Raw genomic sequence first — 23,356 nt, forward strand, 5'->3', positions numbered from 1 at the left:
CCTTCTCCTCCCCTCCCATCCCCTCCCATCCCCTCCCCTGCCCACTCCTTTCTTTTTGTTATAGTAACCTGTTTTGGAGCTCTGGTAGTTTGGAAAATGTTCACTGATGTTGAAAATCTTTTCTTAATTCTTCCTCTCTTAAAAAAAATCTTGCTGTTCTGTTCTTTAAATCACACACACCATGTGTATTAGTTGATTTAAAAATATATAATAAAAATGAACTTTTTTTGCTTTTAAAATAGAAACATATTCACATGGCTCAAAAATTAAAACAACTTAAAAGATGAACATTGACAAACTCCTATCCTCCCCCCCCCCCCCGAATCCTCTAAGGTAACCACTTTTGTTTCTTTCATATCATTTCATTGTTTCTTTACACACATGTGACTATATTTCCCCCATTCGTAGACTGTCGGCATATTGTATACACTATTCTACATTTGTAATTTCTTAATATATCCTATCAGTCTTAAAAATGTATTTCCTCTAATGTCTATTAGTATTACATTGGTTGTAAAAATTGAAAAATTTAGAAATAATTTTCTAGTTTAGCATTAGTTTTGATTACTGGCATGTAGAATATTTAACATACTTTAATAATTATTAGTTAAAATTATTATTTTAAATATATCAATTTCAGGAAACCTAATAGATGTAATTCCTGTTTGCCTCATATAGATAATAAGGTTTTTTAAAAGCCTGGAGTGTTTGAATATGCTGGACTTAAAACCTTAGAAACATTCTGAAAATTTTTTTCTAACTTCCTGAGATATTCACATGATTTTTAGTGTACAGTTCCAGTGTATGAGTAAGTACTGAAAAATGCCTAGCCAGTGAGGTCATATGATGGACTGAACAGTCTCTGTTTAGAATCAAGAGAACTTTCAGAATGATAGTAAGCAGTTTTCTTTAACATGTCTTCACATACTAAAAATAGCTTTGTCTGTTAGTTTTGATTGATTTGTTTATATTATATGTAAAAAATGTGAGCATAAGTATAGGTTAAACATACCAGAGTTAAAATTAAAGTTCTGTAATTGACTGCCAGGTTAATTTGTGCTACTATTTTGTATCTTAACTGTCTTTGTTTAAAGATATAGTTGACTGAAGGTGGAAAATGTACCTTTTCTTTTTAACTTGGCTAAGAGCTCAATTTAGGTTGTAAGTTTTGACTTAGTCAAACAGAATTAGAAGGATAAACTAGTAGTCATTACTAATATTTTGTGAAAAGTCTTTTGGAAGGAGTTTGTTAAAAATGTTTTTCATTGGGTCTCTAATGTCCTGTCCTGGACCTGGGCTATGACTTTTTCTGACCTTCAACTGGAGGTTGATAGAATACTATATTCCTGTTTTTTTAAGGGAAAATTAAAGTCTTCAAGTTGGAAGGGCTGGTATCAGGGAGAGAAAAAGTTCTGTTGCAGTATATATTTTATTACAATCATATCCCCAATTTCCAGGCCTTAATTTTCAAAGTCTTTTTCAAATGCCTTTTTAAGACCAATACTCAACATTTATTGACTTATTATTTGCCAAATCTTGCTTAAGTTGTTTGTATGAAAAAAGACATGCAGGTTATAATTATTACAATTGCTTTATATTAACTTTGTTTTGCCTACTCACCACTGTAAATCTATGTTTGCTCACCACTGTATATTCTTGAATGTTGTTGTAGGTAAAGCACTTTTTATAGCATGTCAAATGAAAATGTAAAACTTAATTCACTCTGAAATAGCTTTGGAAGCTAAAGTTGTAAAACTAACTTGATAGAAGAAGATATGTTTGTGCTTTCTAGAACTAACATTATTGAGTGTATCTCTAAGTCCCTGGCACCAGTCTAGTATTGTAATAACATAATGATAAGAAAGCATTATAATTCTCTATTATAGATGAGGTCTGTCAAGTTACAACTCTTTTTATACTGTATCACAGTGCTGCTTTTGTCTGGCAGTGGTTCTCAGCCTGGTGGTATTGCTCTACTAGGGATGGCTTTGGTTGTCACACTGACATGGGGTTACTAATGACATTGATTAGGGGGAACCAGGGGCATTATATGCCAGATCATCTTACTCTACAAATAATTTTTCTGCCTCCGAATACCAGGTGTGCATCTGTTTAGAAACATATTACTAATATTTTTTGTACTTTTAAGTTCTATTTCATAGTTGATTAATTACTATGTGAGCACATTCATTAACTGATATAAGTGGGGTAAACATTTATAAGTAATGTGTGGTAACAATTTTGGAAATTTACTCGGAGCTATTCAAAGAGATTTGAAATTTCATTATTCTTTGAAAGAGAATTGTAGGATTGCAAAATTAGTTTTAGTTTTCCTTGACCCCCTGACAATATATTTTGAACTACATCATATGCATGTTTGTGTTTTGTTTTGTTTTGTTTTATTGCTAAAGTATTACAAAGGGTATTACATATGTGTCCTTTCTCTACCCGCCCCCCCGCCCCCCCGCCCCTTGACAATCCCCTGGCCTCCCTTACCCCCCAGTGTCTTATGTCCATTAGTTATGCTTATATGCATGCATACAAGTCCTTCGGTTGATCTCTTACCCTCCCTCCCTCCTGCCCCCCAACCCTCCCTGGCCTTCCCACTGCAGTTTGACAATCAGTTTGAGGCAGCTCTGCCTCTGTATCTATTATTGTTCAAAAGTTTGTAATGGTCTTTATTATCCATGAATGAGTGAGATCATGTGGTATTTTTTCTTCATTGACTGGCTTATTTCACTTAGCATGATGCTCTCCAGCTCCATCCATGCTGTTGCAAAGGGTACAGAGTTCCTTCTTTTTTACAGCAGCATAGTATTCCATCGTGTAGATGTACCAAAGTTTTCTAATCCATTCATCTACTGATGGGACTTAGGCTGTTTCCAGATCTTAGTATGGTGAATTGTGCTGCTATGAACATATGGGTGCACATATCCTTTCTGATTGGTGTTTCTGGTTTCTTGGGATATATTCCTAGAAAGTGGGATCACAGGGTCAAATGGGAGTTCCATTTCCAGTTTTTTGAGGAAACTCCATACTGTCTTCCATAGTGACTGCACCAGTCTGCATTCCCACCAGCAGTGCACGAGTGTTCCTTTTTCCCCACATCCTCTCCGGCACTTGTTGTTTGTTGATTTGTTGATGATAGCCAGTCTGACAGGTGTGAGATGGTACCTCATTGTTGTTTTGATTTGCATCTCTCGGATGATTAGTGACTTTGAGCATATTTTCATATGTCTCTTGGCTTTCTGAATGTCCTCTTTTGAAAGGTGTCTATTTAGATCCTTTGCCCATTTTTTGATTGGATTGTTTATCTTCTTTTGTTAAGTTGTATGAGTTCTCTATAAATTTTGGAGATTAGGCCCTTATCAGATATGACGTTGGCAAATATGTTTTCCCACACAGTGGGTTTTCTTGTTGTTTTGTTGATGGTTTCTTTTGCTGTGCAGAAGCTTTTTATTTTGATGTAGTCCCATTTGTTCATTTTCTCTTTAGTTTCAACTGCCCTAGGAGCTGTATCAGTGAAGAAATTGCTTCTGCATATGTCTGAGATTTTGTTGCCTTTGGATTCTTCTAGAATTTTTATGGTTTCCTGTGTACATTTAAGTCCTTTATCCATTTTGAGTTTATTCTTGTGTATGTTGTAAGTTGGTGGTCTAGTTTCATTTTCTTGCATATATCTGTCCAATTTTCCCAACACCATTTATTGAAGAGACTATCTTGGCTCCATTGTAATGTTCTTGCCTCCTTTGTCAAATATTAATTGAGCATATTGGTTCGGGCTAATTTCTGGACTCTCTATTCTATTCCATTGATCTATATGTCTGTTCTTGTGCCAGTACCAGGCAGTTTTGAGAACAGTGGCTTTGTAATACAGCTTGATATCTGGCATTGAGATCCCACCTACTTTGTTCTTTCTCAGGATCGCTGCCATCATAGGCATGTTTAACTTATTGTATTTAACTGTATTCTTTTGTAACCCCTCATTTTACTTTTCCTAAAAACTTGTCCCTGGTATTCATTTAGTGAGCTTGTATGTGCTGTCTCACAATTACAGTCCCCATTTCTCTATAAACTGTGAATGTCTCACTGTGAGTGTGATTCCTTGCTCAGAATATGCACGTTTTAAACAACATAGCCCTATATGTAAGCTAACTTCTTTAGCTGGTGCTAAAAGTAACATTTTGCTTTAATAATTAAGGAACATTTGCCTGTATTGAGCATAATTGAGAGATGGCAGAGTATGTTCTCCAATAGATAGTCCCCTAATCAAGAACAGTTGATGAACTGCAGTTTTTCCTTTATAATCTTGAGTTTTCAAACAAACCCTAAGAATGGTGCAATTTCATTACATTTTACAATAGTGTGATATATGCTATTTCCGTTTATCACATGGAAGAAAAACAGTTATTTTGTGGTTGGAAAATTGGGGGAGAGAATTCTCCTTTCTTGTTTTTTTGTTTGCTTGTATTTTACTTCTTATTTTGTTTTCCCATCTCAAGATAAGGGAGAGAATATATCATACAAAAAGTTTTAAAATATCAAAATGAGGTTTTGACAAGTTTTTGAGAGAAATGAGGATTTGATTACCATTACAAAGGTAGGTTATAGACTCTTAAATGCACATGCAGATTTTATTGTAGCATGAATTTTTAGGAAATACTTCATTTGTGTTTATTACCATGTCATTTTTCTCACATGCTGTGTTCCTCCCAGTACTACTTATTGTTCATCTTTCCCTTATCGTCTTATTATAATTCTAAGAAATAAATTTTACGAAAGTATGTGCATTTTTCACATAGAAAGCAAATTCAGTGGAAAATATGCAGAAATTAATAAATGGCTGTATAAGGGAGACTTTAATTCTAAGTACTATGGTACAACAGTGAAAAGTAGTCTTTTCTATATTTAACTCAACAGCTTTTTATTTTATTTATTTATTTGTTTATTTTTAAAATACATTTTATTGATTTTTTACAGAGAGGAAGAGAAAGGGATAGAGAGTTAGAAACATCGATGAGAGAGAAACATCGATCAGCTGCCTCCTGCACATCTACTAGGGATGTGCCCGCAACCAAGGTACATGCCCTTGACCGGAATCGAACCTGGGACCTTTCAGTGCGCAGGCTGACGCTCTATCCACTGAGCCAAACCAGTCAGGGCTATTTTATTTATTTTTTAATTATTTTACTTTTTAAGGTTCAAATAGGTATGTTAATTTTTTAATATATTATTAGAGGCCTGGCCTGGTGCACGAAATTCGTGCATGGAGGGGGGGGGGGGTGTCCCTCACCCCGGCCTACACCCTCTCCAATTCGGGACCACTGGCTCCTAATCACTCGCCTGCCTGCCTGATTGCCCCTTACTGCTCTCCCCTGCTGGCCTGATCACCCCTAACTGCCTCTGCCTCGGCCCCCACCACCATGGCTTTGTTTGGAAGGATGTCCGGAAGGATGTCTGGTCTAATTAGCATATTGCCCTTTTATTAGTATAGATTTTTTAAAATTTATCTTTATTGTTGAAAGTATTGCAGATGTCTCCCTTTTTCTCCCATTGGCCTCTGCCCTCTCCATCCTGAACCCGCGCCCCCAGCTCCAAGGCCTTCACTACAACACTTATTGTCTGTGTCCATGGGTTATGCATATATGCATGTAAGTTTTTGGTTAATCTCTCCCCACCCACCCACTAACTCCTGCCTTCCCTCTGAGATTCATCAGTCTGTTCCATGCTTCTGTGTCTCTGGGTCTATTTTGTCCACATAAAAGTGAGATCATGTGATACTTGTCTTTCTCTGACTGGCTTATTTCATTTAGCACAATACTCTCCAGGTCCCTCCATGCTGTCTCAAAGAGTAAGAGATCATTCCTTTTTACAGCTTCATAGTATTCTGTGATGTAGATTTACCACAGCTTTTTTATCCACATCTACTGATGGTCACTTGGGCTGTTTTCAGATCTTAGCTATTGTAAATTGTGCTGCTATGAACATAAGGTGCATGCATTCTTTCTGATTGTTGTTTCAGGTTTCTTAGGACAAATTCCTACAAGTGGGATCACTGGGTCAAATGGCAGTTCTATTTTGAAATTTTTGAGGAAACTCCACACTGTTTTCCATAGTGGCTGCATCAGTCTGCATTCCCCTAGCAGTGTACTAGGGTTCCCTTTTCTCCACATCTTCGCCAGCACTTGTCATTTGTTGATCTGTTAATGGTAGCCATTCTGACAGGTTTGAGATGATACCTCATTGTCATTTTAATTTGCATCTCTCTGATGATCAGTGACTTTGAACATTTTTTCATATGTCTCTTGGCCCTCTGTATGTCCACTTTGGAGAAGTGTTTATTTAGGCCCTTTGGCCATTTTTTAATTGGATTGTTTGTCTTTTTGTTGTTGTTGTTAGGTTGTGTGAATTCTTCCATATATTTTGGAAATTAAACTCTTCTAAGATGTATCATTGCCAAATATGTCCCCCTATACAGTGGAATTCCTTTTCATTTTGTTGATAGTTTCTTTTGCTGTGCAGAACCTTTTTATTTTGATGTAGTCCCATTTGTTTATTTTTATTTCTCATTTGTTCCTTTGGCCTAGGAGATGTAGCCACACACATATTGCTATGAGAGATGTCTGAGATTTTGTTGCTATGGTTTCTTTTAGGATTTTTATGGTTTCACAACTTACATTCAAGTCTTTTATCCATTTTGAGTTTATTTTTGTGCATGGTGTAAGTTGATGGTCTAGTTTCATTTTTTTGCAGGTACCTATCCTGTTTTCCCAACACCATTTATTGAAGAGCCTATCTTGATTCCATTGTATATTCTTGCCTCCTTTTTCAAATATTAATTGAGCATAATGGCTTGGGTCGATTTCTGGGTTCTCTGTTTTGTTCCATTGATCTATATGCCTCTTCTTATGCCAGTACCAAGCTGTTTTGATTACAGTGGCTTTGGAGTATAACTTGATATTTCAACAGCTTTTTATTGAGCATCAACCATACTGACGGCACTATTCTACGCAATATGCAGAATGAAATGTATTACCTTCAGTCACTGAAGAGCAGTAGTAGTTGCTTTAGGATCGTTGATAGTTGAATGCTTGACACATAATGAGTAGTCAATAAACATTACCTCTTTTATTTATATTTTTCCTCTTATCCCATGCTCTTCAAGTAAAACTTCCCAACAGACAATGAAACATCTTTAGAAACAGATGTTTCTATTTTTCATTCTAATTTTTCTCTGTTAAGAAGGGTTTTTTTCCCCTTCTTATCACAATGCTTGGTAATTGTTTTTTCCATTCTTAAAGAATTTTCCTAGGATAATTATTTTTACTGGTCAAAATTTCTAGGGCTCATTAGAATTCAAATCATTTGATAATGTTTTTTCTTTTGTTTGTGTATTTATATTTACATATTTATTTCACAAACCATAAAATCTATCAATTCATTAGTTTTTAGTATATTCAGATGTTTGTGCAACTGTCACTACTATCTAATTTCAGAATATCACCCCCAAAATAAACCCTGTATTCCTTAGCACTTTCTTTCATTCCTATCTCTCCTCAGCCCTATAAACCACTAATTTACTTCCCATCAATATGGTCTTACCTATTCTAGACATTTTGTATAAATGGAATCATACACTATGTGGTTGAATCATAAAATATGTGTTGTTGTTTTTTTGTGACCAGCTTCATTTAGTATAATGTTCATCCATGTTGTAGTATATATCAGTACTTCATTCTCTTCCTCCCCCTCTTTTATTTGGCAAAATACAAGTAACATGAAATTTACTATTTTAACAATTTTTAGGTGTACAATTCAGTGTAATTCAGTACACTTACTATACTGTGCTTCTGTCACCACTATTCATTTCCAAAACTTTTTTAATAATCCCAAACAAACTCTGTCTACATTAATAAGAACTCTTCATTCCCCCCTCCTCCTAGCCACTGGTGACTCCTGTTCTATTTTCTGTCTCTGTATTTGCTTGTTTTAGGTACTTCATATAAGTGGAGTCATACAACATTTGTCCTTTTGTGTTTGGCTCCTCAACACATAGATCACATTTTTTGCCCAGCCTTGTGGAGTTTTTAACCTTTGTATGCCTGGATTTTCCCACAGCAGATTGAAGTGGACCCTTATGTTGGTATATAGAACCCTTTCTTCATATACTAGTAGTTCCTTCTACTCTGTCTTGCAAATTTTAGCTCCCTCAGCCTTTTGAGTTCTGATTTCTGTCCTCTCAACTCAGTGAGATAATGTTCTCTTCTTGGGATCACCTTCTCTTTACTGAGATCCAGAAACTGTTTTAATGCAGGAAGCTTGTATTGCTATCTGGAAAATGTCTCTAGGCAGAAATTGAGGCAAAAGTCTAGCTTATTCAATTTGTCTTCCTTCTTAGAGATCATCATTATGCACTGCCTGTGATCTTGCATACTAAACAGCTTCCTCAGTGTATATTTTACATATGTTTTTCTAGCTTTGTAATTGTTTATAGCAGAAGTATAAGTCTGGTTCCAGTTATTCTGTCATGACTAGAAGTGAAAGTCTTGGTCTTATCATTTTATTTTCAAAACTTTTTTCACTCAGAATTAGCCTAAAATGCCTCATCTGTGATTGCTAAGGAAGAGAGTCTGTTAATCTTGTTTGAAAAATTTAAAGGAACTTGTCTATGATGTTTCAGTTGTGCCATTAATAAAAATTAAACTTCTTTACCATATTCGCCCTATTGCCTATGATAGTTGGGGGGTGGGGCTGATGTACTACTAATTGAGTGTTACATTTCTCATTTTTTAGACCTAAAGATTGTCTTCGGTCTATTATGAGGAGGGTGAACCATAAAGATCCTCATGTTGCTATGCAAGCTCTGACTGTGAGTGATTTGATTTTAGGTTCTATCACAAAATTACCTGCTGAAATTGAGCCCTTTTAACTTTGGAATTTATGTTTTTAGCTTCTAGGAGCATGTGTATCAAACTGTGGCAAAATTTTTCACTTAGAAGTATGTTCAAGAGATTTTGCTAGTGAAGTAAGCAACGTATTAAACAAGGTAAGGAGCATTATTCCCAGAAATGAATTAAGACAGTGATTTTTAAAAAAAAAATGTATTTTATTGTTCAGTTCCTCACATTTTAAATCAGTGATTGCCAGCCTTTCGGACCTCACGGACCACCAACTGGTGACCACTGCTCCAAAGGTTTCCTTAAACCAGTGGTTGCCAACCTTTCGGACCTCAAGACCACCAGTGGTCTGCGAAACACCGGTTGTCGACCGCTGTTTTAAATCACAAAGGACTAGTCTGTCCTTTTTTAAAAAAACAAAACAAAAACAAAACAAAAAACTCTTTCTAAGCTATTTTCTATCCAATATATAAGTAGATACTATGTTTTGCTAAGGGGACTACACATTTATATAATTTCGAGAGTTGTTTTTTTTCCAGCCAAATTAGAGTATATTGAACCTCTTTATCATTCCTTTCATCTGATAAGTAAATATGTGCATTTCTCTGATTAAATAATACCAGTCAATTTTTAGGCACAGGTTTTTTAACCACAGAATAATTTTGTAGCCACAGAATTATTTTCTCAATGTAGAATTGTTCAGAAATATTCCCAAAATATAGCACTGTTGAGTTTCATCTTTATATGAATAAGGCTACCGCTTGACCATTATAGGATTTTAATACTATATATTTACTTAATGAGTACAGAATAAAGAATTCAAATCCTGAAATTTAAGGACTTTAAAAAATGTAAGTTTCAAAGTAATATGTGAGTTTTCCCAGTAAAAATCTGTATTCTAAAGGTAATTATTTCTGGCTTTTTGGGGTGGGGTTGGGGATGGGGGATGTATTATATCAAAGAAATTTTTTAAGTGTTAAAAGGGAAAATGCCTTTTTAAAAAATATATTTTTGTATTGATTTTATAGAGAGGAAGGGAGAGGTTTAGAGAGAGAGAAACATCGATGAGAGAGAAACATTGATTGGCTGCCTACTGCATGCCCCTCACTGGGGATCGCACCCACAACCTGGGCCTATGCCCTGACCATGTACCCTGATTGGAAGCTAACCATGACCTCTTGGTTCATGGGCTAATGCTTAATCACTGAGTCATGCTGGCCAGGCAAAAATGCCTTTTTTGGCAAAATAAGTATTTTTACGTTTTTGTAGAAAACAGTACAGAAATGAGATAAGAAATGTAAAATTCTGTACTTTTCAAACATGATTACATAAAAATATTTTACCTGTTCTGCTTTAGTAAGTTGTATTTAGATATTTTCTAATAATTAATAACCATTCTTTTTTTTTTCCTCTTTTAATCCTCACCTGTGGATATGTTTTTACTGATTTTTAGAGAGAGAGAGGAGTGGGGGTGGGGAGAGAAAGAGAAAGAAACGTTAATGTGAGAGAAAAACATCAATTGATTGTCTTGTGCATATGAGCCCTGACTGGGGATCAAACCTGCAATCTAGGTATGTGTCCTGACCAGGAATCAAACCCACAGATATTGCTGTATGGGATCGCAGTCTAACTGAGCCTTCTGGCCAGGGCAGTAACCATTCTTATAATGTCCTGATATCCATCAAAATGTATCATCTACACTAATAAAAGAGAAACATGGTAATTAGCGTACGACCGCTACCCTTTTCATTGGCTAATCAGTGAGTATATGCAAATTAAATGTTAGCCAAGATGGCGGCCGGCAGCCAGGCAGCTGGAAGCGAACATGAGGCTTGCTTGCTGCAGTGAAGGAGGACTCCAGCGTTCCCCGCCTGACTTGCCGGCCTCTGAGGTGCAATTCTAAGCAACTATATACTATGTTGCAAATAAGAAGCTAAACAAAACCCCAGAAACCGGCTGTCAGTCAGCCAGGTTCAGCCAGCCTGACTGCAACATTGTATCGATGTTTTCAGCAGCGAGGCCTCAGAGCTAAAGCTAGCCCAGAATAAAAAAAGAAAAAGAAAAAAGGAGCGGTTGGGAGCTTCAGTCACCCGCTTCTGGAAAACAGCCCTCAGCCCCTCACTCAGACTGGCCAGGCACCCCAGTGGGGACCCCCACCCTGATCCAGGACACCCTTCAGGGCAAACCAGCCGGCCCCTACCCATGCACCAGGCCTCTATCCTATATAGTAAAAGGGTAATATGCCTCCCGGCACTGGGATCAGCGGAGCAGCAAGGCTTCCGGCACCGGGATCAGCATGACAGGGGGCAGCGCCCAAACCCCCTGATCAGCTCTGCTCTGTGCCTGATAGGGGGGAGCTCCCCAATCCCCTGATCGCCCTGTGGCTCTGTGTGTGACAGGGGGCGGGGCCACAACATCCCTATCTGCCCTGCTCTGTTCGTGACAGGGGAAGGCGCCCCAACCCCCTGATCAGCCCTGCTCTGTGCCTGATAGGGGGGAGCTCCCCAATCCCCTGATTGCCCTGTGGCTCTGTGTTTGACAGGGTTCGGCCCACCAACCCCCTGATCGGCCCTGCTCTGTGTGTGACAGGGTAGAGCCATAACCTCCCCATCGACCCTGCCTTGAGTGTGACAGGGGGCGGTGCCCCAACCCCCCAATCGTCCCTACCCTGAGCGTGACTAAGGGTGGCATCGCAACCTCCCGATCCGCCCTGCTCTGTGCATGACGGAGCTGCGCCCCAACTCCCCAATCGGCCCTGCTCTGGGCCCGACCACGGGCTGCACCTAGGGATTGGGCCTGCCCTCTGCCACCTGGGAGCAGGCCTAAGCCAGCAGGTCATTATCTCCTGAGGGGTCCCAGACTGTGAGAGGGCACAGGACGGGCTGAGGGACCCCCCCCCCCCCCGAGTGCACAAATTTTTGTGCACCAGGCCTCTAGTTGTTTATAAAGAGACTATAATGCTATCCTAATATATAAAAAGCCAGGGGCCGTCACGACCAAAACAACTGGACGGACGACCAAACAACAGGCTGCGTGGGGTGACCAGGCCGGCAGTGGGGGTTAGTGAGGGACAACCAACAACTGAACAGTAGGCTGCATGGGGTGACCAAGTCGGCAGGGGTGGGCAGTTAGGGGCAACCAGGCTGGTAGGGGGGCATTTGGGGGCAACTAGGCCGGCAGTCGGGGGCAGTTGGGGGTGACTAGGCCAACATGAGAGGGCAGTTGGGAGGGTCCAGGCCTGCAGGGGAGGGTAGTTAGGGTGACCAGGCTGGCAGGAGAGGGCAGTTAGGGGTGACCAGGCCAGCAGGGGAGGGCAGTTAAGGGCAATAGGCCAGCAGGGGAGCAGTTAGGCGTCGATCAGGCTGGCAGGGGAGTTGTTAGGGGGTGATCAGGCTGGCAGGCAGAAGTGGTTAGGGGCAATCAGGCAGGCAGGCAGGCGAGTGGTTGGGAGCCAGCAGTCCCGGTGGGATCGAGCCTAAACAGGCAGTTGGACATCCCTCAAGGGGTCCCAGATTGGAGAGGGTGCAGGCTGTACTGAGGGGCATCCCTGCCCCCCCCTGCATGAATTTCGTGCACCGGGCCTCTAGTCTATAATAATACAAGCAAATTGACCGAATGGTGGAATGACCATCTAGATGACCATGTTATGACACCCGCTGGCGCTAGGCCAGTCAAGGCGGTGCCATGCGATTAGTTGGGGGCCTGGCCATTGCCCCATGATCGCCCTGCAGAGGGAGGCCCAGGCCACCTGCCAGCAGGGTGATCAATGAGGGCGCTCCACAATCGCCTCAAAGAGGGAGGCCCAGGTCACCAACTGGCGGGCTGTGGTGCGTGGGCGGGGCCTCCCTCTGTGGGGCGTGATCAATTGCACCAAAGAGGGAGGCCCAGGCCACTGGCTGGTGGGGCAATCAATCAGGGGCTCCGTGATTGCCCCAAAGAGGGAGGCCCGGGGGGTGTGGTGGCAGACATGGGTAGCACCAGGCCAGGGTGGGTGCAGGCGGGGAGCGGGGCCATGAGGCAGCCAGGGCCTCGAGGCATCCGTGGCTGCAAAGGCCTACCCTTGCACGAATTTCATGTATCGGGCCTCAAGTTTTTAATAATCACTGTAGTTTTATGTATTGTCTATAGTTAGGGGTAATTTGTTTTCTCTCTCTCTCTTTTTTGTTTCTTTTTGCTAGGGGTAATTTGTGATTTAAAAAGAAAATTATAACACTTCAGAATTCTTATATTTAAGATATCTATATTAAATCATTGGCCAGAAATTAGTATACTTTTAGTAATATTTTTGGTATGAAAAACTTTAATGAAAACATTAACCATACAAAAATTAAATAGCAAAACCATTTAAAGTGACTTACAATTCAAACAGATTTGTCTTACTGATAATTCTCTATCAACTGATTATTTCCAGATATATTTCTCTATCCAGTGACTATTTCCAGATAAAATCTTATTAATTATTTTCTCTACTTCCAGGGTCATCCTAAAGTGTGTGAAAAATTAAAGGCCCTTATGGTTGAATGGACAGATGAATTTAAGAATGATCCACAGCTCAGTCTAATATCAGCAATGATTAAGAACCTTAAAGAACAAGGAGTTACGTTTCCAGCTATTGGCTCTCAGGTATTTTGTAAAGTTGTATGTGTGCTACGGTGTTTTTCTGAAGTAGCCATATTTATTTGAACTTTTCACCCCTCCAAACCCAAGTAGCTTTTATTACTTTGAAGGATTTTTTTGTTAATAATAATCTTGCATTTCGAGGTGCCATAAAAATAGCGTGGAATATTAATGTGTTCTAACTTCTACTTTCCCACTGTTTCTCCTTTTTTAATAAATGAATTTGCTGTAACATTTGCAATTAAAATTTTTTAAAATTTAGTTCTAATATAGACAAAATTATTACATCAAGTAAGTCTTATTAAATGTTCTTAATGCTATCATCAAAAATAGGGATATCCTTAAAATTTAAAGATGAGTTTAGAGGTTTTTTTTATTATGAAATTTATGAATACCTGTATTAAAAGTGGGAAGGAGATATAAAGGGGTCAATGGGAAGAAAAGCACATGAAGCATTTCTTCCCTTCATAAAACCTGACCAGTGGCTTCATCTTTTTCCTTTCTCCTAATAAATATGACTGACCAAAAGGCTTAACTTTCCTTTTTAAAAAATTATGTAATGAGACTGATGTCTAATTAATGTCATATAAAAAATGAAAGGGGCCCAGCTGGGTGGCTCAGTTGGTTGGAGTGTTGTCTGGTACACCAAAAAGGTTGTGGGTTCGATTCCCAGTCAGGGCACATACCTAGGTTGTGGGTGCAGTCCCCACAGGACGCAACCAGTGTTTCTCTCTCTCTCTCAAATCAATAAACCTATCCTCAAGTGAGGATTAAGGAAGGAAGGAAGGAAGGAAAGGGAAGGGAAGGGAAGGGAAGGGAAGGGAAGGGGGAAGGGAAGGTAAGGGAAGGGGGAAGGGAAGGGGGAAGGGGGAAGGGGGAAGGGAAGGGGGAAGGGGGAAGGGAAGGGAAGGGAAGGGGGAAGGGAAGGGAAGGGGGAAGGGAAGGGAAGGGGGAAGGGGGAAGGGAAGGGGGAAGGGAAGGGAAGGGAAGGGGGAAGAGAAGGGGGAAGGGAAGGGAAGGGAAGGGGGAAGGGAAGGGGGAAGGGAAGGGAAGGGAAGGGGAAAGGGGGAAGGGAAGGGAAGGGGAAAGGGAAGGAGAGGAAGGAAGGAAGGAAGGAAGGAAGGAAGGAAGGAAGGAAGGAAGGAAGGAGAGGAAGAAAAGAAAAGGGAGGGAGGGAGGGTATTTCTTTTTCTATTCTGGGTAACCATCCTTTAGCATGCCCAACTAATGAAAAGGGTTTAAAATGTATGGATTGGAGTAAAATGTAATGAGTGGTACAAAAGCATGAGCAGAAAATCTCAGCTGTCAAGGATTCAAGTTTGGGGTTTTGACCACTTCAGGGAATCATGAACTGATTCATCCAGACTTATCTAGACTTTCTCCAAGGCACTTCTACTTTATCTATGTACTTTTGAACTGTAAAAAAAAAACACAGAAATATACTTAGGAGAGTAAGGAAGGGAGGATATTTTACTTCTTTCTTCAAAAAATTTGGCTTTTGAATAGTTTTATAATGATAAATTATATCTTTTAGAAGTATTCATGACTGACAGCTGGCTTTTACTACTCTCAGAATAATTTCTAAATCTATAATTACAGAATAACTTTATGCAGAATAATCCAAGAGTCTTATAAGTTTCTTGACAATAGAAGCAATGTTTAATTATCAAAGTAGATTCTGTAGAGAACCAAAGTGTAGATGCTTAATGGAATTGTAATTTCTATGCCTCAAAAACCTTTTCTAGAGCTTGTTACTCAAAATTTGGTTCATTGACCATCATCATCATCAGGTTGTTAGAAATTCGGCATCCATGGATTTATTATCTTCCTTTGATTAAGATCCTGGATGATTCTGTATACACATTGAAGTTTGAGAAGCACTGCTCTCAAATACAGCTTTCAGTGCAAGTGAAAACTGCATATCTGTCCACAAAGGGACTTGTTTCTATAAGAGAAGGAAGAATTAATGATCTGTTTGATATATAGCACTTTTTGGTTAACCTAGACTCTCAGTTGTGGGGACATCTTTAGGGATTCTCTTATCCCCTCATTTTACAGATGAGGAAACTGAGACCCAGAATGATTAAGTGACTTGCCCAGGGACACTTGGGCAAGAGTAGTTGACAGAGCTGGAAGGAGAACACAGGGTTCCTGACTTTCAGTCCAGTGTTCTTTCCACTACACCATTCTGCCTTCCGTTGATATAGAAGTTAGTGGATGTGTCTGTCCAGACTAGGCTTCGAAGGATAAGAAGTGGAGTGAACACTGGCAAGAGGATTTGATTGATTGATCGATTGGCATAGAAGTTAGGTTACTCTCCTGCTCAAAAGACTCAGGACATAGATCAGCAACATTAAAGTTAAGAGCTACTTTTCTTCTTTTCATCTAGATGTTACAAAATACATGAAACCTAATTTTATTATAGTTGCTATCATTTAGCCACAGGAAATATATAAAATGCATATAAAGTACAATAAGATGAAATAGAATGGTTTTTTTAAATACTACTTTCTGAAAAGTGTATCATTGAAAACCTTGTTTGTAAAGAACTTTATGTTTAATGAAAATGTGTCATCTAGGGAAAAAAGGGAAGATCTGTAATACTTTGAACAATAAAGCTAATTATTTTTAAAAAAGTGTCATCTAGTATCAACTGTAGAAGTCCCTCTAGATTTTGAAATCACTTTGTTGTATGTCATCACATTTAGTCAGAGTAGATTTTTGTTAGCATTCTTAACAAAAGCCTATGAAAATATAAGGATTTTTAAGTTTATTTTTTACCCATGTTCAGAAGAAAATAATAAAAATGATAAGAAAAGTCATACTTTAGTTACCTAACTTATTTTTATGCTGCTGTGATTTTTTTAGTACTAACTTTCGATGTAGAGATAAAAGTAATGGTAAACTGCTCCTGTATTTGGCTAGTTAATAAGACAAGGTCATTGCTACACTTAGAACCTAATGATAGAAAGGAACTTTGAAAAGTGTGCAGTTCAGGAATGCAGGCTTAATGCAGCATGTTCTGCACTTCCTTCTGCACCAATAGAGATTTCTTCATAGACCACAAAAAATCAACATATTTGTTTTGTGAAATTGACCAGATTATGAAAAATTTTTATATGTTATGAAAAAGATTACCTCTGACTTTCAATTTTCAGTTGTATAATGATTAAAATACTGCAACAAGAGAAGGATCAGAATTGAAGGTACTTAAAGTTCTATGCAGTGAACTATAAAAAGCTTTTTTGTAATCAGCTTTTCTAAAAATAAGTGCCTTGTGTGTTTGTTTGACATTATAAAATATACTAAGTGAAGAATATATAACTGTATGTTACTATAATATTTTGCCTTTCATCTGCTTAACAATCATTTATAAATTAGAATTCCATTTTTTATTGATTTATCTGGGAATTACAGTATACATTTGTAACTTTAAAAAATCTGTTTTGAGTTAATACTATATTATTTCATGTAAAATGTAGAAACCTTGCAACAGTATAGGGTTTGTCTACTCCCCACTTCAGCATCCTTTATGCTATAGTCATCTTACATATGACATATATTCTCCTACATACATTATAAATCCCAGGAGACAGTGTTATACTTTCTGTTTAAACCTTGAAGGGCCCCCATTTTATCTGATTTTAGAAGCTACATGTGTTAATTTAATCCTCTTTATATCCTGTAGTGTGTAGGTGATATTATTATTCTCATTTTGTAGATGAGGGACTTGAGACACAAAGTGCATGGATTTATAGTTTGATCCCGTGTTTGCCTGACTACCCATTCTTAACTACCCATGTCATAGCACCTTGTTTGAAAGTATTATCAGAGGAACATGGAAGAGGGAATGCTTTATTAAGAGGCTTAGGGATGTTTCACTGAGAAAGTGATATTTTAGCTGTTTACCCACTGATGAGTTGCAATTCAACAGGGAAAAATATGGATGGAGAAAACAGAGCCAGAGGGGAGGACATTATAAGTAAAGCAAATGTGTGTCAGGTGTAGAAATACCAGTATGGGTATCTATAATAATAAAAGGGTAATATGCTCATTAGACCAGACTTCCTTCCAGACGAAGCAGGGCTGGAGGGAAGCCGGTGCCAACAGCCGGGGGAAGGAAGGTCTACTCTTGCACAAATTTTGTGCATCAGGCCTCTAGTATATGTATACATGTACATATGTGTGTATATATTATATACATATAATATATCTGTATATAGGCTAGCAGTTTCTGGTCACTGATAGAATGGTTGAAAATAAGACTGGTAAGATAGGCTGGAGTCTGAATTGCCTTCACTGCCATGGAAAAACCAAGAAGCCATTGAGGCTTAGAAGCTTCTAATTCCATAAGTGTGAATCAATTTATGTATTAATTTACTTGTAAACTACCTTATTTATAAAATATACTTAAGATGGACAGCAATATATTCCCAGAATTAACTACATGTATTTTGTTTTACCAAATAGTATAATTTTATGAGCATTTATATTGTTATATATAAATCTGGGTCCCTAAAGAGAACATCCTGACTTTTAATCTGGAAGCAAGCAATAAAATAGAATCCTTAAATACATACTTAAAAATTTTTGAAGCTATCTGTTTTTAAAATAGTCATCTTCCTCCCTCTCTCAACCCCTTTTCCAGTTTTATTTTTCTAAACATTTTTAAATCTCTAGTTTTTTTTTTCCCTTTGGTTTGCGTACTGTCTGCTTTTAGTTTAACCTCTTTACACAAATCTGCAACAGTGTTATTTAGGCTGTTGGCTCTAAGTATCCAGCTGCTCTCAGTCTGTTTTCTCCAGTTCTAACTCTTCTCCTTTTCAGGCTGCTCCAGTTGGATTTCTTTATTCTTCAGAAGTTTTAGATTGACAAGAGGATCTTGCACCTTTATAGATTAGGTGGGGTAGGAGTATTTGAGATCGACCCTCAAATACTGTGTTCCTTTTTGTGTGTGTTAGGCTGCAGAACAAGCAAAAGCAAGCCCAGCTCTGGTAGCCAAGGATCCTGGTACTGTGACTAACAAAAAAGAAGAAGAAGATTTAGCCAAAGGTATGTTTTTAAGTCCCTGATGGTGGCAAAAAGATGGGTTGCTTACTTAATATTTTTTTTCCTGAAATATTTTAAAATAAAAAAAATAGCTGAAATCTACTTTGTTTCCCTCAATATCACTTCTTCCTCTTCTCTCCCAATGCGACTATCATGTATGTCTTACTGATCAGTATTTTTACTACACAATTTACCCATAAATATCCATAAACAGTACCAAATACTTTGTGTCCAATAAAAATTTTTTGTAAATAGTATACATCTGTTTGCAACTGTATTTTTCATGCAACGTTTTGAGATCTATTCATGATTAGACATGAATCAAATTTACTTTTTTTAACTGCTGTATAATATGCCAGTGTACTAATAAATACATACTGTAATTTATCCTCCTACTGATGGACATTTGGGTTTTCTGTTTTTTATTTTTACTATAATAAATATGCTGCATTGAATATACCTGTATGTGTTCCCGTGTGTGTGTGTGTGTGTGTGTGTGTGTGTGTGTATTTTGTGTGACTAAGAGTGAAGTGTTGGCTTATGGGGCAGGCATTTCTTCAGTTTTGGTAATAGTTTTATTTTATTTTCCATCATCAGTGTATGAAAGCTATTACTATTTTTAACTTTTCTGACAGCATTTGGTCTTGTCACTGTTTAAGTTTTATGAATATGATAGATTCAAAATGATGTCCCATTATTTTAAATTTTATTTCTTTTACTACCAGTGAGGTTGAGTCCTTTTTTGTATGCTTATTTGCATTCTGACTTTCTCTTTTTTTATTGAGTTTCTTTTTAAAAAACATAATGATATGTAGAAAGTCTTTATTTTGCATGCTAACCTTTGCCTGTTTTATCTATAGTAGGTATCTATTCTTTTCTTGATTTTTGGCTTATACTTTAACTTTGATAATGGTGTGTTTTATCAAACAAGTTTTAAATTTTGATGTAGTCAACATTTTTGCTTTTCTGTTATTTTTGCTTTTTTATGTCTTAAGTTGTTCTTTTCCTACTCTAACATCCTAAAAGACATTTTCCTATATTTTCTTAGGATAGTTTTAAAGTTTTATTTTCTCATTAGGTCTTTTATTGATCTAGAACAGAGGTGGAAAGGAAGAAGAGGTTTGGGTTGATTTGAAAAACCAAGGTAATCAATCCCATAGTGATGGCCTACATGGGGAGAGGAGGATGGAGATAGAGGAGACACATTTGAAATCTATTTTGGGTAATTTGTTAGGTGAGACTTTATTGTAGTTATTTCTAAATTCCAATCCTTAGACTGATTATAAAAGAATTATCTTTGGAGCAATAAAATATAGGGTCTCAGTAATCAGTAAGTCCCCAGTGAGGCTTGAGACTATTTCCCTAGTGATTTTATCATTTCGGGAACTTAGGCTATAGGAATACATTGAAAAGACAAAAGAAAATATATCTGCAACTAAAATTTTTAAAATGGATCTAAGTTTATGTCTTTTAATTACCCAGAATTATTTTAATTGTCTTGTTCAGTAAAAAATAGTCATCATGCTGTTCATTTTTTTTGTTATTTTTTGAACTTTCAGTTGTGAATGAATGAATAAAATTGATGAAATGATTTTTATTGTCCTAGTTTCCAGCTACGCTACTGAGAGAAGAATACTTTTTACCTTCAGATATATTTTTATACTTCTTTGGATTATTGGACATGTTAACATTTTGGGTCTTTTTAAACCCATTATTTTCTAGCCATTGAGTTGTCCCTGAAGGAACAAAAACAGCAGTCCACCACCCTTTCCACTTTGTATCCAAGTACATCCAACCTCTTAACTAACCACCAACACGAAGGCCGAAAAGTTCGTGCTATATATGACTTTGAAGCTGCTGAAGATAATGAACTTACTTTTAAAGCTGGAGAAATTATTACTGTTCTTGATGACAGGTGATGGAACTTTCATGTGAAAAATGTATAACATATTACTTCTGTGTTTCATATTACTCCTGTTGGATGCTATCACCAAATGCAATTAAAAAATACTGATCCAGCTATTTTCTTTGTCTGATGGTTGCTTTGCTTATGATATAATGGCTGGATTCTTATTTTGAAGTTTAATTTTTTTCTTATCTATTTAACTAGTTTTAATTTTTGGGGGGAAGGCTTAGTTTAATCTATTCATTTTTGGTTCCATCTAATAATATAGATTGTTAAATTAGTAAAAAAGTTAAGATTTTAGAAAAAATACCAAATATATGTGTGTATGTGTATTTATGAAATTTATAATACAGAGTATAGTGTGTTTATTATTTAGTGTATTTGGAACAAATTAATTTTACGTGGAATTATATGGATTTACATTATCATAGGAGGGGTGATTCAGTGCATTTGTCTCTTACTACAGCTTTATGTTTATGAAAATTGTTACTGATAATGAAGTTCTAAACTTGGCAAATAAGTGGTTTTAAAAATAAATTCAAATAGATTTAAGGTTATTTCTATAACCTATATATATAAAAGCATAATACGCAAATCAACCGGACGGCGGAACAACTGGTCAGCTATGACATGCACTGACCACCAGGGGACAGACGCTCAACGCAGGAGCTGCCTCAGCCTGCAGGCCCTGATCACCTGATTGGAGCCTGCTGGTCAACCTCTTTGCCCCCCCCCCCCCCCGCCTCCGGCCAGCAGGCTCCGATCGCCCGATGAGGAACGGGGAACAGGGGGTGGGTGGTGGCGAATGTGGGTGGTGACCGGGCCCTGATTGCCCTGCCAGTTGCCCCACACACAGAAGGCGACCAATGGCAGCAGCAGGGGGCAGGGCTGGCTGCTGGCAGCCGGGGAAGATTGGCCCTGACCACAGGCCAGGCCTAGGGACCCTACCCATGCACGAATTTTGTGGGCTGGGCCTCTAGTACATACTATAATACTAGAGACCCGGTGCATGAAATTCTTGCCCTCGGAGGGCGGGGGTCCCACGGCCTAGCCTGTGCCCTCTCACAGTCTGGAAGCCCTTGGGGGAAGTCTGACTGCTGGCTTAGGTTCGCTCCCCGCCGGGATTGGGCCTAAACTGTCAGTCGGACATCCTTAGCGCTGCTGCTTCACTTGCCAGCCATGAGCCTGGCTTCTGGCTGAGCTGCGCTCCCCCCGTGGGAGCGCACTGACTACCACGGGGCAGCTCCTGCATTGAGCATCTACCCCCTGGTGGTCAGCGTGCATCATAGCGACAGGTCGTTCCACTGTTTGGTCGATTGGCATATTAGCCTTATGCCTGTGGAATCAGGCCAAAACCAGCTCTCTGACATACCCTGAGTGTTCCCAGATTGTGAGAGGGCACAGGCTAGGTCAGTGATGGCGAACCTTTTGAGCTCAGCGTGTCAGCATTTTGAAAAACCCTAACTTAACTCTGGTGCCGTGTCACATATAGAAATTTTTTGATATTTGCAACCATGGTAAAACAAAGATTTATATTTTTGATATTTATTTTATATATTTAAATGCCATTTAACAAAGAAAAATCAACCAAAAAAATGAGTTCGCATGTCATAGGTTCGCCATCACTGGGCTAGGTCAAGGGACCCCACTGGTGCACGATTGGGGCTGAGGAGGAATGCAGGAGTTTGGCCAGCTGGACAGGGATCGAGGGAGGGCTCCAGGGCGCGTCCGGCCCTTCTCACTCAGTCCCAATTGGCCGGACCCCAGCAGCAAGCTAACCTACCCGTTGGAGCATCTGCCCCCTGGTGGTCATGCACCTCATAGCGACTGGTTGACCAGTTGACTATCTGCACCCTGGTGGTCAGTGCACGTCATAGTGACTGGTCAGTCAGTTGACTGTCTGCCCCTTGGTAGTCAGTGCACGTCATAGTGGTTGAGTGGCCTTAGCATATCATTAGCATATTACCCTTCGATTGGTTGAATGGCCCACTGGAAGACTGGACACTTAGCATATTAGGCTTTTATTATACGGGATGATTTCTTGAGTGGAAAATAATGAAGTTACGTTTGAGCTGTTTTATTGGAAATTGCACAAAACCTTGATCATTTATTCAAAAATACTTGGGAGCTTGCTAGCTTTTCTTAGACTAGATACAGATACAGTAAATATACAGTATGCACTTTGAAGTGTGTTCCTTGTGAACATTTTATGCTATAAACAGTGTCTCTGTCATATGTGTTTTCTTGTGGGGAAAAATTTGCTGATACGTTTTAGATAGAGCACAAGAATGGACATCTTAAGATCCTGCTATATATCATACTACAGGCCGGTGCATGGCGGGGGTGGGTCCCCCTCAGCCCGGCCTGCACCCTTTAGCAGTCTGGGAGCCCTTGGAGGATGTCCGACTGACGGACATCCTTAGCACTGCTGCTTGTGGCTGAGCAGCACTCCCCCTATGGGAGCGCAGTGACCACCAGGGGGAAGCTCCTGCATTGAGCATCTGCCTCCTTATGGTCAGTGCACGTCATAGCGATTGGTTGTTCCACTGTTTGGGTGATTTGCATATTACGCTTTTATTATATAGGACTAGAGGCCCAATGCACGAAATTCGTGAGATAGTAGGCCTTCCTTCCCCTGGCTGCCGTCATCGGCTTCCCTCTGGCACCTGAGACCCAGGCTTCCCTCCGGCTGCTGGCAGGCACCCGAGACCCGGGCTTCCCTCACAGCCCTAGCTTTGTCCTGAAGGACGTCCGGTCTAATTAGCATATTATGCTTTTATTATTATAGGAGATTACAAAGGATTCTTACAGTGGAGCCTTAAAACCACCTGAACTTGACAATTCTTAAGTACGTGGACCTTTTTTATGAGGGGAGAGTTTAGTGTCT

The 23,356-nt window shown here is 39.0% G+C and overlaps 1 protein-coding gene across 3 annotated transcripts in view; it reads left to right on the forward strand.

Annotated features, from left to right (window-relative positions):
• STAM (signal transducing adaptor molecule) overlaps nt 1–23,356 on the forward strand; it is a 97,624-nt gene that overhangs the window by 29,223 nt on the left and 45,045 nt on the right. For all 3 annotated transcript variants that reach the window (XM_070432408.1, XM_070432398.1, XM_070432389.1), the window contains exons 3-7: nt 8,794–8,869; nt 8,951–9,046; nt 13,374–13,520; nt 18,476–18,566; nt 20,286–20,478. In XM_070432408.1, coding sequence (XP_070288509.1) covers nt 8,794–8,869; nt 8,951–9,046; nt 13,374–13,520; nt 18,476–18,566; nt 20,286–20,478 — 603 coding nt within the window. The remainder of the gene's footprint in view (nt 1–8,793; nt 8,870–8,950; nt 9,047–13,373; nt 13,521–18,475; nt 18,567–20,285; nt 20,479–23,356) is intronic.

The sequence above is a fragment of the Myotis yumanensis genome, unplaced genomic scaffold, assembly GCF_028538775.1.
Source record: "Myotis yumanensis isolate MYYU_CA2020_CCGP unplaced genomic scaffold, mMyoYum1.0.hap1 SCAF_1, whole genome shotgun sequence".
Taxonomy (NCBI): domain Eukaryota; kingdom Metazoa; phylum Chordata; class Mammalia; order Chiroptera; family Vespertilionidae; genus Myotis; species Myotis yumanensis.